General features: G+C 36.7%; 1 protein-coding gene across 13 annotated transcripts in view; it reads left to right on the top strand.

The window, feature by feature from the left end:
• Nucleotides 1-19,738, top strand: part of mnd (L-type amino acid transporter minidiscs) — an 80,921-nt gene that overhangs the window by 32,553 nt on the left and 28,630 nt on the right. For 6 of the 13 annotated variants that reach the window (XM_073980594.1, XM_073980600.1, XM_073980596.1 and 3 more), the window contains exon 2: nucleotides 6,837-7,841. In XM_073980594.1, the coding sequence (XP_073836695.1) occupies nucleotides 7,541-7,841 (301 nt within the window). In that variant the 5' untranslated portion in view covers nucleotides 6,837-7,540. Of the gene's footprint in view, nucleotides 1-6,413; nucleotides 6,637-6,836; nucleotides 7,842-19,738 lie in introns of those variants that run through there. The other 7 variants (XM_073980603.1, XM_073980606.1, XM_073980604.1 and 4 more) reach the window with 5 other exon arrangements.

Genomic DNA, 19,738 nt, shown 5'->3' with positions numbered 1-19,738 from the left:
GCTTTAAAAAAAAACTACAACATTTAAAAATCATACACGAGTTTAGTTGTTATACCCTCAGCCTTTAGGCTAAGGAGGGTATATACACTTTGATACGATGAAAATGTGTCTCATAGAAATAATGGTTTTAGACCCCAAGTATGTTTGGACGAAATGTGTTTCAGACAATTTTGAATCGATCTAGCCATGTCCGTCCGTCTGTCTGTCTGTCCTGCTGGCTGGAGCGCACGATAACTCTCGAACGGATGAACCGATTCGAAGATGAGCTACATCGGTCCACCCCTTCCGGTACCTCCCCCACAAAAGTTCGAAAAAGTTCGGAAAGTTTGTGCGCACGATAGCTCTTGAATGGATTGACCGATTTGGTCCATACTTTGTATAGCGAAAACATTCTACCAGAGTAATATGAGGTTCCAATATGGTATCAATAGGTCCACTCCATCGGGTACCTCCCACACAAAATTTCGGAAAAGTTCAGTTTAGGGCCATCTCTCGAATCGCTTTGATTTTTGTTTTAGCAACTTGTATTCACTGCCCTCCATACGACGGTACAAGTTTTATCAGGGGCAAGTCCACACTTCCTGAGAAAATAGCATGAAAGTTGCAAAAAACCCCTATGACACCGTGTGAGTTGGTTGGAGCGCAAGATAACTCTCGAACGGATCTGCCGATTCGGTCCAAAATATGGCCTTAGTAATATTTTGTCCAAACATAGTTTAAGTTTGAAGATAAGCCATATCGGTCCACTCCTTCAGTTACCTCCCCCACAAAAGTTCAAAAATGTGCGGAAAAATTTTTCGTACGGTGACTCTTGAAGGGAGTGGCCGATTGGCCTATACCTTACACATCCTAATATATCTACCAGATATAGATCAGGTTCAAATATGGACTATATTTGTCCTCTCCATCCGGTACCTCCCACACAAAATTCACAATAACGAATCACTTTGATTTTTGTTGAAGCAACTTGCATTCGCTGCCTCAATTACGATGGTAAAAGTTTTTTATGGGCAAGTCCATACTTCTTGAGCAAACAGCCCGTATAGTGTAAAAACCCCCTATGGCACCATATGTTGTGGCTGGAGATCCACTTCCATAACGGTCAATGTCGATCCATTCCTTCTAGTATCTCCTCCGAAAAACTTTTGATCTTTAATCCTTATCAACATTTTTGTCGGTTCAAACGCCCAAAATTTTTAAAACCCCCTAAATACATACGTATTTTGGGAAAAAATTGTTTCAATATTCACAGGCTGAGGGTATATCTCTGTCGGCAAAGCCGACTGATACTTATTTACTTGTTTCTCTTTCGTTTTCATTTTCGTTCGACATAGTGAAACAGGCTGTAAAAGCTTTTTGTGCGGAAGCTTTTTTATCGAATCACTTTATAATTAAGATTTTATATAATCTTATGTAGAAACTCATCACGCTATGATACAGGGATATGAGGTTGTAAAAAAGTCATAACCCTAGTACCCAACTTTACCTTGCTGTATTATTGCAAACTCGATAACCAAAGGGAAAATTATCATCTTGTGAAAGGTGTTTTTATAGCGGTATTTTAGGGTTAGATTCATTGCTGTGGGGTTTATATCTTATGTTAGCGGACTCGTTGACAAAACTATCAGCGGAAAAAATCGCATTAAGCGCTAACCAAACCTAGTTTTGGAACATGTTGACGATTTTCCAAATTTTGTTGACTATTTGACGATTTCCGATCAAAAACTGTCATCACCGCTGATTACAGGGTCTTCAGCAGAAACTTCATCACGCCATAACTCGGAAGTTAGACTCACGGCGGATCTGTCCTTCGGGATTCTTAATATACTGACCAAGGGCTTTCAGCCCCAAAAGGAATTATCTCTGCCGCAAAATTTTGATTCACAGTGTAATTTATCGTTGACCATTTTCTTGATGGTTTCCTAGCGATTCTTATGTAGACTTCCGTCCCTGTAGTGCCCTTTGGCTACCTTTACGTGAGTAGATGTTGGCTTCTTTTTTGTTTCCGATTAACAAGGCATTCGACTTTATGAATGGAACATATTGTTATGAATGATTTTCGTATTGTCGGTGATATGAATTATGGGGATACTACTGTTCATATGTAGAGATGTTTGTATGTATTTTTATAATTGTCTTCCAATGCATAACTGAAAACATATTAAAATTGCGTCACATTTTAATAATTCCAAATTGAAGTACATTTACCTGTGCATTCTTGGGTAATTGTAGACAATTGTGGACTGATGTCGTCTAATTGTGGTTAGTTACTGCACAATATCACCTTTTCGTATCATATTGTACATACATATGTATATATGAATATACAGTTGTGAAAAAAATAATATCACCATCGCCTACAAAAATTGGTCTGTTCCCGTACTTTATTAAATGGTAATAGTTGAAAAAGTTCCATATAAATGTGCTGTATTTTACCCAATGTCCAAAAGTGGTAAAAATTTTAAAAACTTGTTAGTTCTGAAGCACTACTTATGTTTTGAAGCCATTCCTTTTTAAACGCATTTACATTTAACATGTTTTATAAAACATGTATTATTTAAGTTATCAATTCCATACAATATGTAGCTGTCAAATAAATGACGTAAACTCCCAAAACGCCTGTTTTAAGTACAAGTGTAAAATTCGGGTCCGGCTTTGGTTGCCCTAGGTCGGCTCCAACTCCACACATCGCTGAGACCCCTCTCCCATCCGCCACCCGGGAAAACTCGCCTAGTAGGAGAATGGCAAACTCCCCTAGCTCACATATATATTTTCGGCTGATTTCATGTATTTGTAGGCCCACCCCAATCTGATTCTTTTCTCTATAATGAGAAAAGATATTGACGGTGATGGTATTTTTGTTTTCGCAACTGTGTGTACGTGCAGTGAATAGATAGATACATACATAGTTTGCAGAAAATAAAAAGTATGTAATTGCATTTCAGTCACAGTCATTTGATTAAATATTGTATATTTGGCGTGTGTGTGTATGTGAAGAAAACTGGTATTTGTTATGTTGCACAAATAGCAAACAAATATACAATAAATTATATGTATCAAATTCATATTGATATTATTTTCCAATACTCGGAGTAAAATACACTTACGAATAAAGTGCATTACTTTTATAAAATTACAAGTAAAACCAAACTGATTATGAACAAGCCCTAAAAATAAAAAAAACAGGCGTTATGGCCTTTTAAGGGGTTACTCCTACTTATATATAGAGAAAAATGTATTAATTATTTGTGAGCATGGAGTTGGATAGTGGCTGCCGGAGAATCTGCGCAACCTCAATTGATTTTGAAGATTTATTGTGTTAGATGGGCAATTGATCAAATGCGAAGTATCGTGATGGCTTTGAAGACAGGTGGGGCACCTGTGCGCTCTCTATAGGATTTGAGAACATTACTATACCCGGAGTTGTTCCAGAATGGGATGTCCTTGATTGCGAATTTCTCGCTCACTGTCCGAAATTCATTAAGATGTTGATTTAGGACCTAATGCATCTATTGCCATTTATGGCTTCGGAGGCCGTCTGTTGATGTACGGTTTTCATGGAAGGTGGTCACACTGCACATTTGGCACAACCCGTTGCAGCTCGAAGCGCATTATTTTGTGTTGTTTGCAAATTTCTCCATTGTGTGGCGCTGAGGAAGGAAGTCTAGACTGGTGCTGCGTAATTAAGATGGGAGGACCGATGGTCTTGTACGTCTCTACCAAAGTTTCCATTTAACATCCCCAGGAGTACTTTATGGACTGTATTCCTGGCATGCTTGCTGGGGGATTGGGGAGTTTCCCATTTTGGTCTTGTGATATTTGGACTTTTGGCCTCGGAATGCGGTAAAGGTTTGCCTACCATTAAGGTAATTGGCAAGCTAACGCGTGACATTATTTGGGAGGGGTGGAATTCATGATGTCAAAAATCAGCGTGGAATAATCAACCGTTTTCAACGCCTTGGACAGGTCAACTGCTGCCACAATGGTCCGCTCTATAGGTCGCCGCTGATTCAGGCCATTTGTAATCTTCAAAGCCGTTGTTGTGCTATGTGCTTCCCTGAAACCATGTTATGGGGTGGCAACTTGAAACTGTTTTTCAGGGGTGGGAGCAACCAAAACTCTAAAACTTTTGCTACAGGTGAAAGAAGAAAAATCGGGCGGTAGGATTCTCCATTTGTGGTGGATTTTTCGGTCTTCAGAATCGGAATAACTCGGACCAACTGTGTAACTGACAATTCTAGAACTCTGGTCAGTTAACACAAGTCTGATGCACCGAGTTTTTTCAACATGAGCATCTGGGCCAAGAGCTTTGGATGGTATCAGATCTCTTTTAAGATTCTTACATCTCCGGATAACAGCTCGCTTGTCCCCATTCTGCGAAGATGGATGTTCAATAAATTGTAGCCCACTTTTTTCGGAATACTGGATGTTGTTGAAGGCAATAGCCGGGAGATTTTAGTTTATATTGGAACCAGATAGACTCTTTATTGTGGACCAGAGCTGTTTCGAATTGATGTTGTAGTTGCTGGATGGATTGTGATCTGAGAAATATTTCTTATCGGATACTATCTAATTAACTACTTCGATTTTTCGTCCATGGGATACTAGAATGAGATCAATGACTTCCTGCAACCCCCTCTGAGCTTGGAAATACAAGGGCTGGATCTGAAAATTACTCACATCTGTTGTTAGTTTCAGTGCTATCAAAGTATGCGTTTTGTTGGCATTGCAACCAATGATGACGGTATTGTGTGGATGAATGGCACTCATGGTGCTCCTGATGTCGATTGGTGGGGCTTCGCTTGAACTGCTCACCATTTTCGTATTCCACTCTTTCCATGATAAAATCCTATGTGCTTAACTGGGGACATAAGGATGCGTTGATGTTATTTTTAACATTAAGACATGATCTATTCTTACCGATATCCTTCTCGTATACGGTTTTGTATTATCTATTTTGCAGACCCTTTACTTCCTTTTCGTAAACGCATGGATCCTGCGTTTGTATTCTCTATTTTCCAGACCCTTTATTTCATTTTCGTAAAGGGATCCTGCTCCGTAGGTTATCTGAAGCGACCCTAAAGTGCTTCAGTTTGAACTGCACGACCTTAAGCATAATTTTATTGAGGAGATGACGTGAATGGCCCGTCATCTACGTCGTCTTTTCCTTTCGTGCCATGCGGTCGTAGGATTTTTACTTTGGCCTCCCTTACGCCAAACAATAGATTGTTTCCAAGTCTCTCCAGTGCATTCAATCCAGTCTCTATTATCGAGACAACCAAACTCGTGCTGTTATTATTGGGTGGTTCAGTGGCGATTACGGACCAATCGTCCATTGCAACCTCCTTGTTCATCTTTAACAGACCTTCCAGCAGTTTTCGGCCGTCGCAATCTATCATGGGCAACCAAACTCTGCCACGAGGTCTCATTGGGATTTCTTGGACTGGGATCAGCCGCATCGCGGATCTTTGTATGTGAGTATGCATTTTTCCAAGAATCCTGTAACTACGATGCACCACGCGACGGTCGAAATGTGGTACAGGGGATTTTTTTTTTTTTTTTTTGAGAAAACCTTTTCCACAGCTGATTCAGACAACTTAGTTTTTACCATGGCCCATTCCGAAGTGGTGATAGGAGACAGCTTTCATTTCATGTCATTAACCCCGGCAACCATAATATTGTCTTTAACGACTCTATTAAACGTTTTCATTTTAGGTATATTTAAGTTTTTATCGACGTTTTATTTTCGGCTCAAATTGGATGTGGTCAAACAACTTCTCCACCTAAATTTGTGGACATAGCTCTACGTTGTGGAATGGCCCCCCGTAACAAGCCGATTGCAGACAGATACTTTTAAGTTTTTATCTATGTATATTTTCATTTTAAAATGGTTGTAATTTGGCATTTAGGATTGCCATTTATCAGAAACTCAGAATAATTACATACGTTTTAATTTGAACTGTATAACTACATTAAAAATCCGTGAATAATTGTACAATTACTGTTCGAAAAGATTTACCTGACAAACTGTAGTTAAACAAGTAACATGACCACCCCATTTGTAATAAAAACATTTACATGGCCTTCCCCTGTACTATGTTATCACTACTAAATAAAAAGGGAGAGAGAACGAGACTGGCAAATGTTACTAACAGAGTTAAACATCTGTGAAAGCCATTGTCTCATTAGCATTCTCATTGTTTGTATTGAATGTGAGTATTCACTTAAGTAGCAGTGTATTTGTCACAGCGTGGTGTTTGCAAAGGTTTGTGAGAGAATGTATAGGAATTGTATGTGGTCGTGTACGCCGTGTACGAAGAATGCTCTGTACTGCAGACATGGTCGCTAGCACCCATTTTCGTAATAAAAGAAATATGTTTTTGATCTGTTTCTTTATGCCTGACGTTGTTTAGCAATCGAGAGTCTACTGGCGATGCCAACACATATTCGGGGACAGGCATGTACAGCTGTGGTCTATTGTCAATGTACAAAGTTTGTAGGCACTGCTCTACTCCAAAGAAGTTTTTAACGTTGAATTAGTTCGACACTAGCAAGCAAAATGTGTGGTTGTTGATTTTCTTCCGTGTTCGTTTCGATTATTTTACCGGTATGATATTTTGTGAACTGTGTAAAACGGTGTGATTTCTATTTTTTGTTTAAACCCAAGTCTAATTTGATATCATTTATATTTTCATTGAATTGTTTCTTAAATTTTGGGAAAATTCTTGTTTAATTTTTCATAAATTCATAAAACACGTGTTGGTTTTTTATCCGAATACGAAATAAAACGCGTACCGTAAAAAAAACTTGAATAAATAATTCGCTTCCAAATGTAGATAAAAGAACTTCTGAAACGAAAAACGGCAACAACAACTATAAGTGTAAAGAAGCTAAAAACAGACATGTGGTTTCTATAGCAAAGAATTACGAATTAACTATCGCGCCGAATATGAATTTGTGGTGAATAATGAAGAAAAGGCCAAACGCAAAGCCGCGAAATAAATGACATTGTGCTACATACCGAAAAAAATATTTCACTTTGCTATTTCCAACTCTACAGATAAACAACAACAACACCAATCTAGTAAAAGCACGTTGTAATAAAAAAATTAAAGTGCAAACAGAAAAAGTGACAAACCAATCAGTAAAGCGGGAGAGGAGAAGTTGTAGCGGCGTGTAAAGAAGATACCCATTCGTTGTGAACGAACATCATTATCACGCATACATCAAGTCAAGGTGAACAGAGAAGAAAGAATTCGTACGCACTCTTCGATACCGGCTCATTATACGCAGGCATTTTTACGACACACACACATATACTTATACATACCCTAAATTCATTCAACATAAATTATACCCCGAGAAAAAAGCTGATGCAACATATCGTCACATTTGCAACTTTCAAACGTTGTGGAAAAAGGTGAAACAAAAACACAAAAAGGAACGAAAAAAGGCAACAAAAATTGTTCTCTGATTAGAAATCTGAAAGGAAAACACGCGCACGCGCTTTGATTTTTTATCTTCTAATCAGAAATTAGTTATGGCCCGCGTACAAGCCGGCGATAATTTAGTACCACGCCAAGTATTTGAAATGCCCGGTGATAATAGCAAAGATGTGCAAAGTTGCGATAGTTCCAGTCAAGGTTCTGGCGTTAAGCTGAAGAAACGTATTGGTCTTTTGGATGGTGTGGCCATTATTGTCGGCGTTATTGTGGGTGCGGGTATTTTTGTTAGTCCTAAAGGTGTTCTATTGTATTCAGGATCAATTGGCCAGTCGCTTATAGTATGGGTACTCTGTGGTGTGTTGAGTATGGTTGGCGCCCTATGTTACGCTGAATTGGGTAAGTTTTAAAAATAATTACTTCTAAATCTACTTATCTTCTATCTTCGTGTGGAAAAATATAAAATGATTTATTTTAACAATTAAAACAGGTACGGTAACAGGTATAAGGGAATAAATTGGGGATATAGTATAGCAATTTTAGGGTTTTATTAGAGTTTAATGGTTTTAGTCGCATAACGGAATAAAAGTTTTCAAAACAAAGTTTGTGGATCACTAAAATTTTTACAAATATACAGTATGCGAAGTTCATATTCGTACACGCTTCAGAAATGTATTAAATCATTATGCACAGTGGCCAATTTTCCGAAAACCTTGGCCAAAAATCAAAAAAAAAAACTGTTATCAATTTACACTAAATAGTGTCAAATATTGTTTAGAGAATCCCACTGCCTGTAGCCTGTCTGTTCAGGAGTGTATGACAATATTGCTTGATATTCCTATTTATTATTACTACAAAGACATAGAACTGTAATGACTGGAAAAGATGCATAATGCAAAAATGTTTATGAAGCAAAGTATATAAACATTTTACCAACAACAGGGGTATGTTAATGATAAAAACTCAATTAAAGCGCAATCCGGCTTATACAAATTGTAGGAAAGCAAAAGTTGAATTCAGGATTGTATTCCATAGCAGTTTCCAGTTCATTGAGTATGAACTTAGTGGTTAAAATCGCCTGAAATGTTGTTATGATATCATAACAACAGATCTATTGGCAAATGTTAACAATTGAGGTTTCCAATCTTAATGTATTTAAATCTTTGATTACTATTAGTTATATCATATATTGTAACCCATACTTTCTAGAACATGCAATACCATAGGATACTATGATCAACATTGTTAAATATGTCAAATTATGAGATAAATAAATCACTTTTGAGTATTTGTGTTTCAAGTATTATGGACTATATACAGATTTTCGTTATTCAAAATGACAGAAAATAGTATAGAGTGCCCTCGTCATGAAATTTTCAATCCATTGTTTCAACAATTTCATTTACAGCTAAATGAGAAAATCAAGCAGCCATAAAAGATTTACGGGAATCGCATAGTGTATCTGAACTAGTGTTTGCAACACAAATGACCTTATACGCAATTAGAGCCTCCAAAGCTACAAATAGTCTAAAGGTTATTCAAGATAAACTGACGCGACATACATATCGAATTACATGTGCAAAATCGGTCACATGTTTATCCCCATACCCAAAAGTAGTGGAATCAAGAACTCGTTGTTATTCACCGGGAATCACAGTAAGTGAAACTAAAGCTGAAGCTCCCCTACAGTATCTATTGGATCATATTTCAAGTAGACTTTTCATTGTACGAACCAAGTGATAAAGTATGCTTTTGTCATCGCTTGTACCCTTACAGGTGTCTGAAAATGATAACCAAAACGCAATCCTTAGGCAAAATCCAAAAACCATCGTCTTCTCGATTTTGCAGTCCAATAAAGGTGGAAAATGTTCATGAAGATCAAATTTTGATTATTTAGGAGCAAAAGCATATAGGAGCGCTTTGTTCCATATACTATTTGCGGTATTGTTTAGCGACATGACATGCCTGGATGCACTTTATGGAATACTTCTTGAATTTAGGATATAAATTAGAAAACAACCAGTAAGGAAAGGATCAAAGTCGGGCGGGGCCGACTATATGATACCCTACACCACTGTGAATATGTAAAATATAAATCGGAGCTATATCCAGATCTATACCGATTTTGATATAATTTGGCACATTTATTTCCAGACCGAATTCAGTCACACATTCCAAATATCTTTGAAATCGGACTTATATAGCCTGTTTGGAGCAGCAAATACGCGAAATCGGCCGAAAATATATATGGGTGCTATATCCAAATCTGAACCGATTTTCACCAAAGGAATAGCGTTCTTCCTATGGCTAAAAAGGTTGTAGTCCCCAATTTTCAGCTGAATCGGACAATAAATGCGACCTGTACGTTGCGAACAAAAATACATGGACAGACGGACAGACAGACGGACGGACATGCATAAATCGACTCAGAAAGTGATTATATGTATATCCCCAAAAGGAACTATGGGTCTATATCGTTTCCTGTTACATACAAATGCACAAAGACATAATACCCCTTACCACTGTGTGGTGTAGTGTATAAAAAGTGGAAAGCGCGCCCAAAAGAAGATATATGTAGATTGGAAAAAAAACAAGAAGCACAGAAGAGTTTGAAACAGAAATTGGGTCGTATTATTGACACGCCAAAAGTTGGAGGGTTCGGAAACAGTAATGATGGTCACACGGTTCTTTACCGATTCGACGAAATCTGCCTAAAAGTAACACTTAGATGCAGAAATTTTTATCTTGTGTTCCACAGTAGATATACATACATCTTTTTAAGAAATATTGCTTGGATACCGCAAAATTATTAATAAACACTTATCCGTGGTATTACATGTCCACATCAATTAATGATGTACTCATACATGGTTCTCATTGTTGAATGGGCACCACTGCCCATCGGTCACCTTTCCCAAGAAGCTCAGAAGTCCAGGAAAAAATACATTAATTGCGTATATGTCAAATCAATTCTCATAAAGAAGGTTAAGCCTGCAAAAAGCTATAATATATACAGGCTATAATTTAGGGAAATGGCGGCATCAGGGTAAAAAAAGTATGAAAAGTGAAACCAGCGAACCAAAAACATAAGGTTTGGTCAAAATCCATTCATTTTTAAAGTTATGACCAGGTATTTCGTAAAATTGGTTACTCTGGTACGCTTTCAATTCCGTAATTTCAGATTTCGATCAATTTGAAAGTGATTAGTTTTCAAAAAGTACAATTCCACTTGCAAAATCAAAAGTGGTTTCATTACGAAAAAATATTTCGTTTTCTAAAGAAGCTGAATTAATTCCACCTTCGATCGGAATTCGTTTCGGTGACATGGCTATATATTCCAATTTTATATGCAAATATGAAAGAATTGATAGAAATTACTATATTGAAGAATGATTAAAGAGCAGAGTTGTTATTTATTCCGTCCTAAATCTAGATGATGCATGTCCGGTATATTTGTTTTATACCAATAAAATATATAGAAACCACCATAAATTATAGTGAATAAGGATTTCAACCATTTCGATTGGATAATGTGTCTATCGCTTAATACCGAAGTGAGAAACCGCTCTGTAGGGGCTATAACAAACAGAAATACTTTATAGCTTCAATGTTGTGGAAAATCGGTAGGTGCCGTCATATAGTGGGTATATCAAAACGTGGACCTGCGCCGACCTTTTTTACGGAAAAGTTTTAATCGCCCAAAGAAGACTTAATTCCAAATTTCAGTTATTTCGGTTGTATAATGTGACTAAAACCTTTTACATTCTTAAAATTGGGAGGTAACGTTCTTTGGGGCGATATCAAAACGTTGAGTTTTTTGCACGAATTATTCTCGATGAACGCTTTGAAAAGCCATCCGATCGCCTCATGGAACGGTTCAGATCCATGTTGAAAGAAACTGAATACTGGATTTTAAATGGGTTAGATAAGAGGCTGTGAACTTAGAACCGACTTTAATGATGTCAACGATAGAGTGTTGCGTTTAGAAAAATTCACAGACGAAGTTGCGTTTATGAAAACAGTAATTGAGGACATCAGAAAGCAAGTATTAAAACAGGAAAACGCGTTTGAAGCATGTAAAATAAGGATTAATGTTATACCACACGTTCCTGACGAGAACCTCCATTCTTTGTTTGGAAACATTTGCAGCTCTATAGGAATAAAAACTCCAATTGTTAAAACTATTCACAGACTGTTAAATAAGAACAATACCGTAACTCCCCAGATGGTGTAATTCTTGTCAAATTTCAGTCACGTTGGTTGGGTTTAATAGGCAAAGCAACAGCAAGCTCCTACTGCAACCAAATGGATTTAATTCCAATAAACAATATATAAACGAAAATGTTTCAAACCTGAACTACCAATATCTTCAAGATGGTATACAGCTTAAGAAAAGTGGACATGTACACGCAGTGTATACCTCTCGGGCCCTTGTTTACGTTAAACGCAATAGCACTTTACTTTACTCTTTACTCTTTCTTTTCTTTTTGATTTTTTACATTTTTTATTCTAACACAATTTTAAATATGTTTTATGATTTTACTTTTTATTTATTTTCAATATTTTTACCTGTGATGAGTGTACTCTGGATATCATATTGTTATAAACGCGTTGTTGATACTTATTTTCTGTCATATTAATGACCATAATCCATACGTGGTGCACGCTGAAGGTCGTGGGTTCGATTCCCCGGCCAGGCAACATCAACAATTTTTCAGCGGTGGCAAAATACCCCTCAGTAATGTTGGCGACATTTCCTGAGTATTTCGGCCATGTTAACCTTCTCTACAAAGTGGTGTCTTAAGACACGCCGTTCGGAATCGGCGATAAACAGTAGGTCCCATATCATTGAGCTAATATGAATCGGGGTGCACTCATTGATATGAGAGAAATCTCCCTTGTCCCTTCAGGGATGTTTGTGGAATAATTATTATAATCCATAACCCAGATGGAGCTTCCAAAGACAATACTCTGAACTTGCTGAGAATACTTGCCAAGCAAAGAGATGTTATTAAAATCTGTCACATTAATGATGAATAAATAATAATAAATGAATAAATAAAGCTGATGAATTTAAATATATTTTATTGTCATTATATGCGTATCAGGAACTTGGCTTAATACTCGTATTTCCGATAGTTTCATAAATCTTCAAGGATACTCAGTGTTTAAGTGCGATAGAAAACGTCTAGGGGGAGAAGTTGCCATATTTTCAATCATAAAATATTGTGCAGATATAAAGTCTAACGCCATTGTTCCTGATGGGGTTGACACTAGATTTTTTCGAATTCCGCTGCCTTTAGTGTTTCCCCACGACACACACTTCTTCAATTTTATTTTTCTCAAATAATGAATATCGTCCTATAGCTATACTCTGTTACCTATCGAACATCTTAGAAAAAATCATTCATAAACAAATAAGTGAATAATTACATAAAAAATCATTGCTGACAGATGTGCAGTCCGTGCTGCCCTCAGATGTATCACAGAAGTAACTGAGGCTATAAAGGTAGAATTAGACGTGACATAACCATAAAGCCATAAAGCCATATCAATCAGCTTATTCAACCAAACCTATGGAAATCAATATATTCGATTAGTAGTAACATAATGCGATAGCCATAAGAAACCAATTGGGTTTTGGTTCTATGGTTATGGCGTTATGGCTATGTCACGTCTAATTCTACCTTAAGAAGTGAAATTGACCACAATAAGGTTTGTTTTCTAATCCTTCTAGACCACTCGAAGGCGTTCGACACCGTTGATCACAGTACTATGTGCTTTAAACTTCGTAATCTTTTTAATTTTTCCATTACGCCAACAATCTTAAATCCAAGCAAATCCAAATGTTTAACAATAAAAACAAAAAACTGTATTTTCCGAATATTAACATATTAGTCAATATTGTAAAGATTGAACAGGTCTCAACTGCTAAAAATCTTGGAATGATGTTTAATGCTTCACTAACATGGACAAAACATGTAATACCGCTGTAGGGCATAATTTTGCAAAAATTTGAGCATTATGGTTAAGCCATTCTTTTACATCTCTCAGCATACGTTGTCTACTGGCGAAAACATACTTGGTACCGATTCGCAGAGTCGACTAAAATTAAACAAGTGAGGAAAGGCTATAGTCGGGTCGGGGCCGACCATGTGATACCCTACACCACTACCCCTGTGCATAAGCTTTTCACTGGTAAACATTTCTTTTAGGGAATATAATCCGACTACCACCAAATATAATATGCCTCTTTCTCTCTGGGACCCCCATAAGCAACCAAAATTTCGTGACCATCAGATCAAAATTACGACCTGTAGCTTGATTGCAAAAAATGGAAGAATTGGATGCATTACCGTCTATTGTGGTATCTCCCTTGTTTGACCACCTTCGCCAACCTGCTTTACACCAATGTAAAGGTAATATTTTCTTCTTCCATTGACAGGCTTTGCCGTTGGAATACCCCTACCAGAAGCCGATATATTCACAAAGAATAAAACATTGAATTTGTCTCCAAATGAGTTTTTTCCCATTCCGGCCGCTTATTCCGACTTCTGAATATTATCCGACCATCACCAATCTAAATAGGCTTCTCCCTCTGTGGGACCCGCATCAACTCCCAACAAATTCGTGACGATCCGATCAAAATTGCGACCTGTAGCGTGATTACAAACAAATCGGAAAATGGGATGCATTACCGACTATTGCAATATATCTGTTGTTTGAGCAGCTACGACAACCTACTTTACATCGTTGTAAAGGTGATATTTTCTACTTTCCTTGCCAGGTTTTGCTTTAGATATACTTCTTAAAGAAACAGAGATATTGGCTTTGAAATAAAACGTAGACCTTTTCTCCAAATAAGTTTTTGCCCATTCTGACCCCTGAATATTATCCGTCCATCATTAAAATCAGTAGGCTTCTTCCCCTGTGGGACCCCCATTAACCCCTAAAATTTCGTGACGATCCGATCAAAATTGCGACCTGTGGCGTGATTACAAAAAAATCGGAAAATGGGATGCATTATCGACTATTGTCATATCTCTGCTATTTGACCACCTGCGACAACCTACTTTACATCGTTGTAAAGGTGATATTTTTTACTTTCCTTGTCAGGTTTTGTTTTTGATATACCTCTTAAAGAAACAGAGATATTGGCTTTGAAATAAAATGTTGACTTTTCTCCAAATAATTGTTTGCCCATTCCGACCCGTAAATATTATCCGACCATCACCAAAATCAATAGGCTTCTTCATCTGTGAGACCCTCATTAACCCTCAAATTTTCGTGACGATCCGATAAAATTGCGACCTGTAGCGTGATTTCCAAAAAAATGGATAAATGGGATGTATTACCGACTATTGCGATATCTCCGTCATTTGTTTACATACGCCGACCTAGTTTGCATCATTGTAAAGATGGCATCTTCTACTTTCATAGTCGGGCTTTGCTTTTGGAAAATTTTCAACCAAAGTTGTGATATTTGTCAATATAATTAAAATCGCAAAAATGAAAATTGGGGTTTTATTTGCTACTATTGTGATATTTTCGTTGTTTGATTACCTACGAGCACCTACTTTACATCATTAGAAAGGTCATATTTTCTACTTTCATTGTCAGGTTTTTCTTTTGGCATACCCAATATAGAAGCTGAGATATTCGCTTTGGAAAAAAACCTTGTCTTTTTATCCACCTAAGTTTTTTTGCCCTTTCCGACCCCTAAATATTATCCGACCATCACCAAAATCAATAGGCTTCTTCCCCTCCAGGACCCCCATCAACACCCAAAATTTCGTGACGATCCGATCAAAATTGCGACCTGTAGCGTGATTACAAGGTTTAGATGGACAGACGGACAGACGGACAGACGGACGGACGGACGGACTGACGGACGGACACACATAGCCAGATCGACTGAGCTCGTCGAGACATTCATTTTGGTATATATAAGTATGGGTCTACGGCCATTATTTCGATGCGTTACAAACTTTTTGGCCAAAACCAACTTATAATACCCTCCCCACATAGTGGTGTAGGGTATAAAAAGGCGTTTAATGGGATTATACATTATGCCTTTGGGCTGAGTAAAACACAGCATATATCCCATTTAACTAATTCTCTGTATGGATACAGCTATAATAGTCTTCTTAATATGAAATCTTTGTAATTTTTGCATAAAATAATTACAACTTGTAAGCCAAATTATCTGCATAGTAGAATTACTTTGGCAAGAGAGGAAGGAAGGTCATACCGTTGCCGCGAAAAAGCCTAGTATCAGAATGGCAATTTTTCATCGCCACTACTCGCCTTTGGAATACTCTTATTATTGGAATCGAATTTGTTTTTCTTTTTTATTGAATGTCTTAAATGTTAAGTTCCCGTTTATATTCGTTTTTATTTATTTTTTAATCATACAAACTTATATTATTTTTATATTAAAATGGATGTAGGAATTATAAACCTGCACTGTAATTTATAAGACTTTGTCTTGTTGTGCAGGCATACATACATAAATAAATAAGTGTAAGTTCAAAATGATCTGTGATGTCTCCCATACAAAATTATAATGAAAATGTTGGGAGCAGATATGAGATTCCGTTACTAAAAAATCCTGAATCGTTTCCTACAAAAATTTGCCCTCTAAAATGATAGAAAACGTGAAACTCTTCACTTACGCCAAAATTAGAAATGCTAACCATAACCGAAAAAACGCAAAGCACCAGGACCTAACGGAATCGCTAATGAGATCATATCAATTGTCGACAAAGAATGGACTGAACTATTTGAAAACACCTTTAAGCAGAGTCTCATATAAGAAACGTTTCCCAAAATCTGAAAACAACAAAAACTCGTATTTCTACGAAAGAATAATAAGACGTTAGAGAATCCGACCTTGCACATACCTGTTACAAAAACTTTTATTAAATAGGTTAGAAAGGGAACCAAGAAACGGGACTTCTCAAAATTGCAGTTTTGTTTTATCAAGAGAAAATCGACGCAATAAAATAACTAGTAGATAGAGAGCAGGGTCAAGCGCCTGACACAATCAGTGAGTCGTGCCATGCGTTAAAATCAACAACCATATGAAGTCTTCAAAAGAAAACTTGGCCTTTCAAAGGAGCCATTGTGCCGGGGCCTTTATCAATGCACCAAACAGAATTTTTGCACTTTTAAACCTTGATATTAAAAATGCGTTTAACTCAGCCAATTGGAACGTTATAAAGCAGACATTAAGAGATAAATGTATCCCTAGCTATTTAGTCAGAATGATTGACATCTACCCTAAATATATAATATCAAAGAGATTATCACTGGCCGCAATTAAGACCGAAGCGATCCTAGTAACCAGAAAGCGTAGTTTCACTATTCCGGAACTTATGGTGGATGGGCACGGTAACACTTTAAAAAATGTTAAATATTTAGGAGAAGTATTAGATTGCAAACTATCATTCAAAGAACTCGTGGAAATGATAACAGAAAAAGAATTGCGAACAGCAAATAAGTTAATACCTAAAAATCATGCCCAGAATTCGTGGCCCTTGACAAACTGTCAGAAGGCTGATAAGCCCAGTGGCATATTCCGCAACTGACATAAGATGATCCTATCATAAGTGATGCTATTGCAAAAACCAACTAAGCAAACTTCTGGAGAAAGTACATCGGATCTTTTCACTAAGAGTCAGATTGTTCCTGTGTAGCCCCACAATTGACAGAGTCATTACGTCCATTAAAAGGAACCCACATCAGGATCCTGTTTTAACGAAAATGCTATCCCGTAGTAATGCGAGAGTGGTCCCGTGGTGGTGGTTCCTGGAGTATTTATAGGGGGTTTCTTAAAGTATCACAAGTAGAAATCAGATGGGACAAGACTGAAACATGTGTAATATCAAAATCTACATGATCGCATCACAACACCAAACGTAGAAAGTTCCTGATTAGGCAAAATCGACGGACCATTAGACCCTTTGGTTCCTTTTACCGTAATCATTTAAAATCTCCTATAAAATGTGACCGTGTCAGAAAGTTAAAACCTAACATTTTAGTTTAAAATTCATTATTTCACTGATAACACCGTCCGACAATTTTCAAAAGATTTTGTTACACTAGAACCGGACTATATACGTTAGAAAGTATAAGCAAAATGGAGTATAATGGTATTTTTAATTTTTCGTTTTCTCATCGTTTTGACCTTTTAGAGGTCAAACAAATTTCAAAGGTCAAAATTTTTCAAAAAAAAATATTTTAAATACTTTTAATCGTCGTACGATTCTGGTATTTGTATCATATTAAAGAGGAGAGTATAGGCTTTATATAATAATTATAAATTATTGCATTCCAGGATAAAAAGGACATCAAAAATATCCTTGAAAAATTAAGTCAATAGTGAGCATTTTGGCAGGCGCATATCTCCTAAACCGCGAAGAATTTTAATTTGCTCAGGGAGGCATAGTTGTAGCTCTTGTATAAAGAATATCAATTCTGGACAAATGAAATCCACCAAACCATCAAACGTATATAGTCCGGTTCAATTGTAATTTTGGCTGTCGGACAGTGTAATGCAACAACAAAACATACAAAAAAGGATTTTTTCAAATTGGACCAATATTAAATAAGTTATGAGTATTTCTTTACATATAGTTTTTACAGAATTCGACTTATCAAGGCGCGATATATCTGGAAAATGAATGGAAAACTGAAATGCTTTGCTTTGATGAGCAGAATCAACACAGCAAATAATAAAGGAAATCAAAAACCTTATTTTGAAAAAGTGTCCGATTTCACTCAGAAATCCCCATATATATAATTGTTCTACAAACATTCCAGAAGGGACAAACAAGGACTTCCCTTTATACGAGATTATAATATCGGCGAAAAGGTGTGTCATAAATTACAGAGAGACCCGAGCAATATGGGCGTTTTACTAAAAGTAGAATGGAGAAGGAGGCACATCCGCGGTTCTTATTTGAAATGTGTGTACATTGACTTATTTTTGATGGGTGCTACTCAAATCGGATGCGCATCAAGTTCGTATATGCATTGCGCTACTTTTACCCACTTTAAGGAAACATCGAAATATGCATAGATATGATTCGCTGTATCCATAATCGGATACGCAGCAACTGATTTTAAGTAATTTGCGGATAACTTGATTTTTAATTTTCATATTTTTATTTCTTAATTTCTTATCCTTATATATTATCACCATAAGCAACTAAGCTTTCGTGATGGTAAACCACCTTTCGTGATGAAGTTTTAGCAGACTACATTAATTACACTGTGATACAAAAGTGGACAAAATTTTTTTGCAGGATTTCTGATGCACAAATTCGGATTTGTGGGAGTCCATAGAAGACGAAAATACCTTTGGTTTCTTTGGGTCACTTCGGGTTTTGATTTTATAACGGTAAATGTAGTGAAAAATGGGCTTTCTTGGATTTTCAAATTTAAACGGACATTACTTCTTTTTTCCACAACCGATTTGCACACACTTCATTATAAAGGGGAGTGTAATGCCTTTCGAACAAGCCATAGATTTTTAAAATCGGTTAACAAATGGCTAAGTAATAGTGGTTTAAGTGTGACAAAAACGCAATAAAAAACAGTAAAATGTTTTTCCTTGTGCTCTAGGCTGCGTAAACGACACCTAACAGTAAAATTATTTACTGTTAACAAGTAGGAAATTTAGTTGGCTTTCCAAAATGCGAAAAACCAAAACGAAATCGGTTGAAAAATGAATGCGTTATGGCATTTTTTGTGTTTCAACTTTTTGGTTTTTTTCATATTTTCCTTTATAAAAGATGGGTATCTTAGCATGTATGATTCTAATTGTGATTATCCTGCTTAACAATTACGCACAAGGTACCAATCGTTTATAAAGGAAAATGTGAAAAAACCAAAAAGTTGAAACACGAAAAATGCTAACTGTAAATAATTGTACTGCTAGGTGTCATTTACGCAGCCTAGAGCATGCGTTTTTGTCACACTTAAACCACTATTACTTAGCCATTTTTTAACCGATTTTAAAAATCTATGGCTTGTTCGAAAGGCATTACTCTCCCCTTTATAACGAAAAACAGTGTGTACAAATCAGTTGTGGAAAAAAGAAGTAATGTCCGTTTAAATTTGAAAATCCAAGAAAGCCCATTTTTCACTACATTTACCGTTATAAAATGAAAAACCGAAGTGACCCAAAGAAACCAAAGGTATTGTCGTCTTCTGTGGACTCCCACAAAACCGAATTTATGCCTAGAACCCCTGCAAATTTTCACTGTAGCACAGTGTTATTGTATGGGAAT

Source organism: Musca autumnalis, unplaced genomic scaffold, assembly GCF_047663935.1.
Source record: "Musca autumnalis isolate F117 unplaced genomic scaffold, ASM4766393v1 scaffold_4, whole genome shotgun sequence".
Classification (NCBI taxonomy): Eukaryota; Metazoa; Arthropoda; class Insecta; order Diptera; family Muscidae; genus Musca; species Musca autumnalis.
This window is presented reverse-complemented; position numbering and strand designations above follow the sequence as displayed.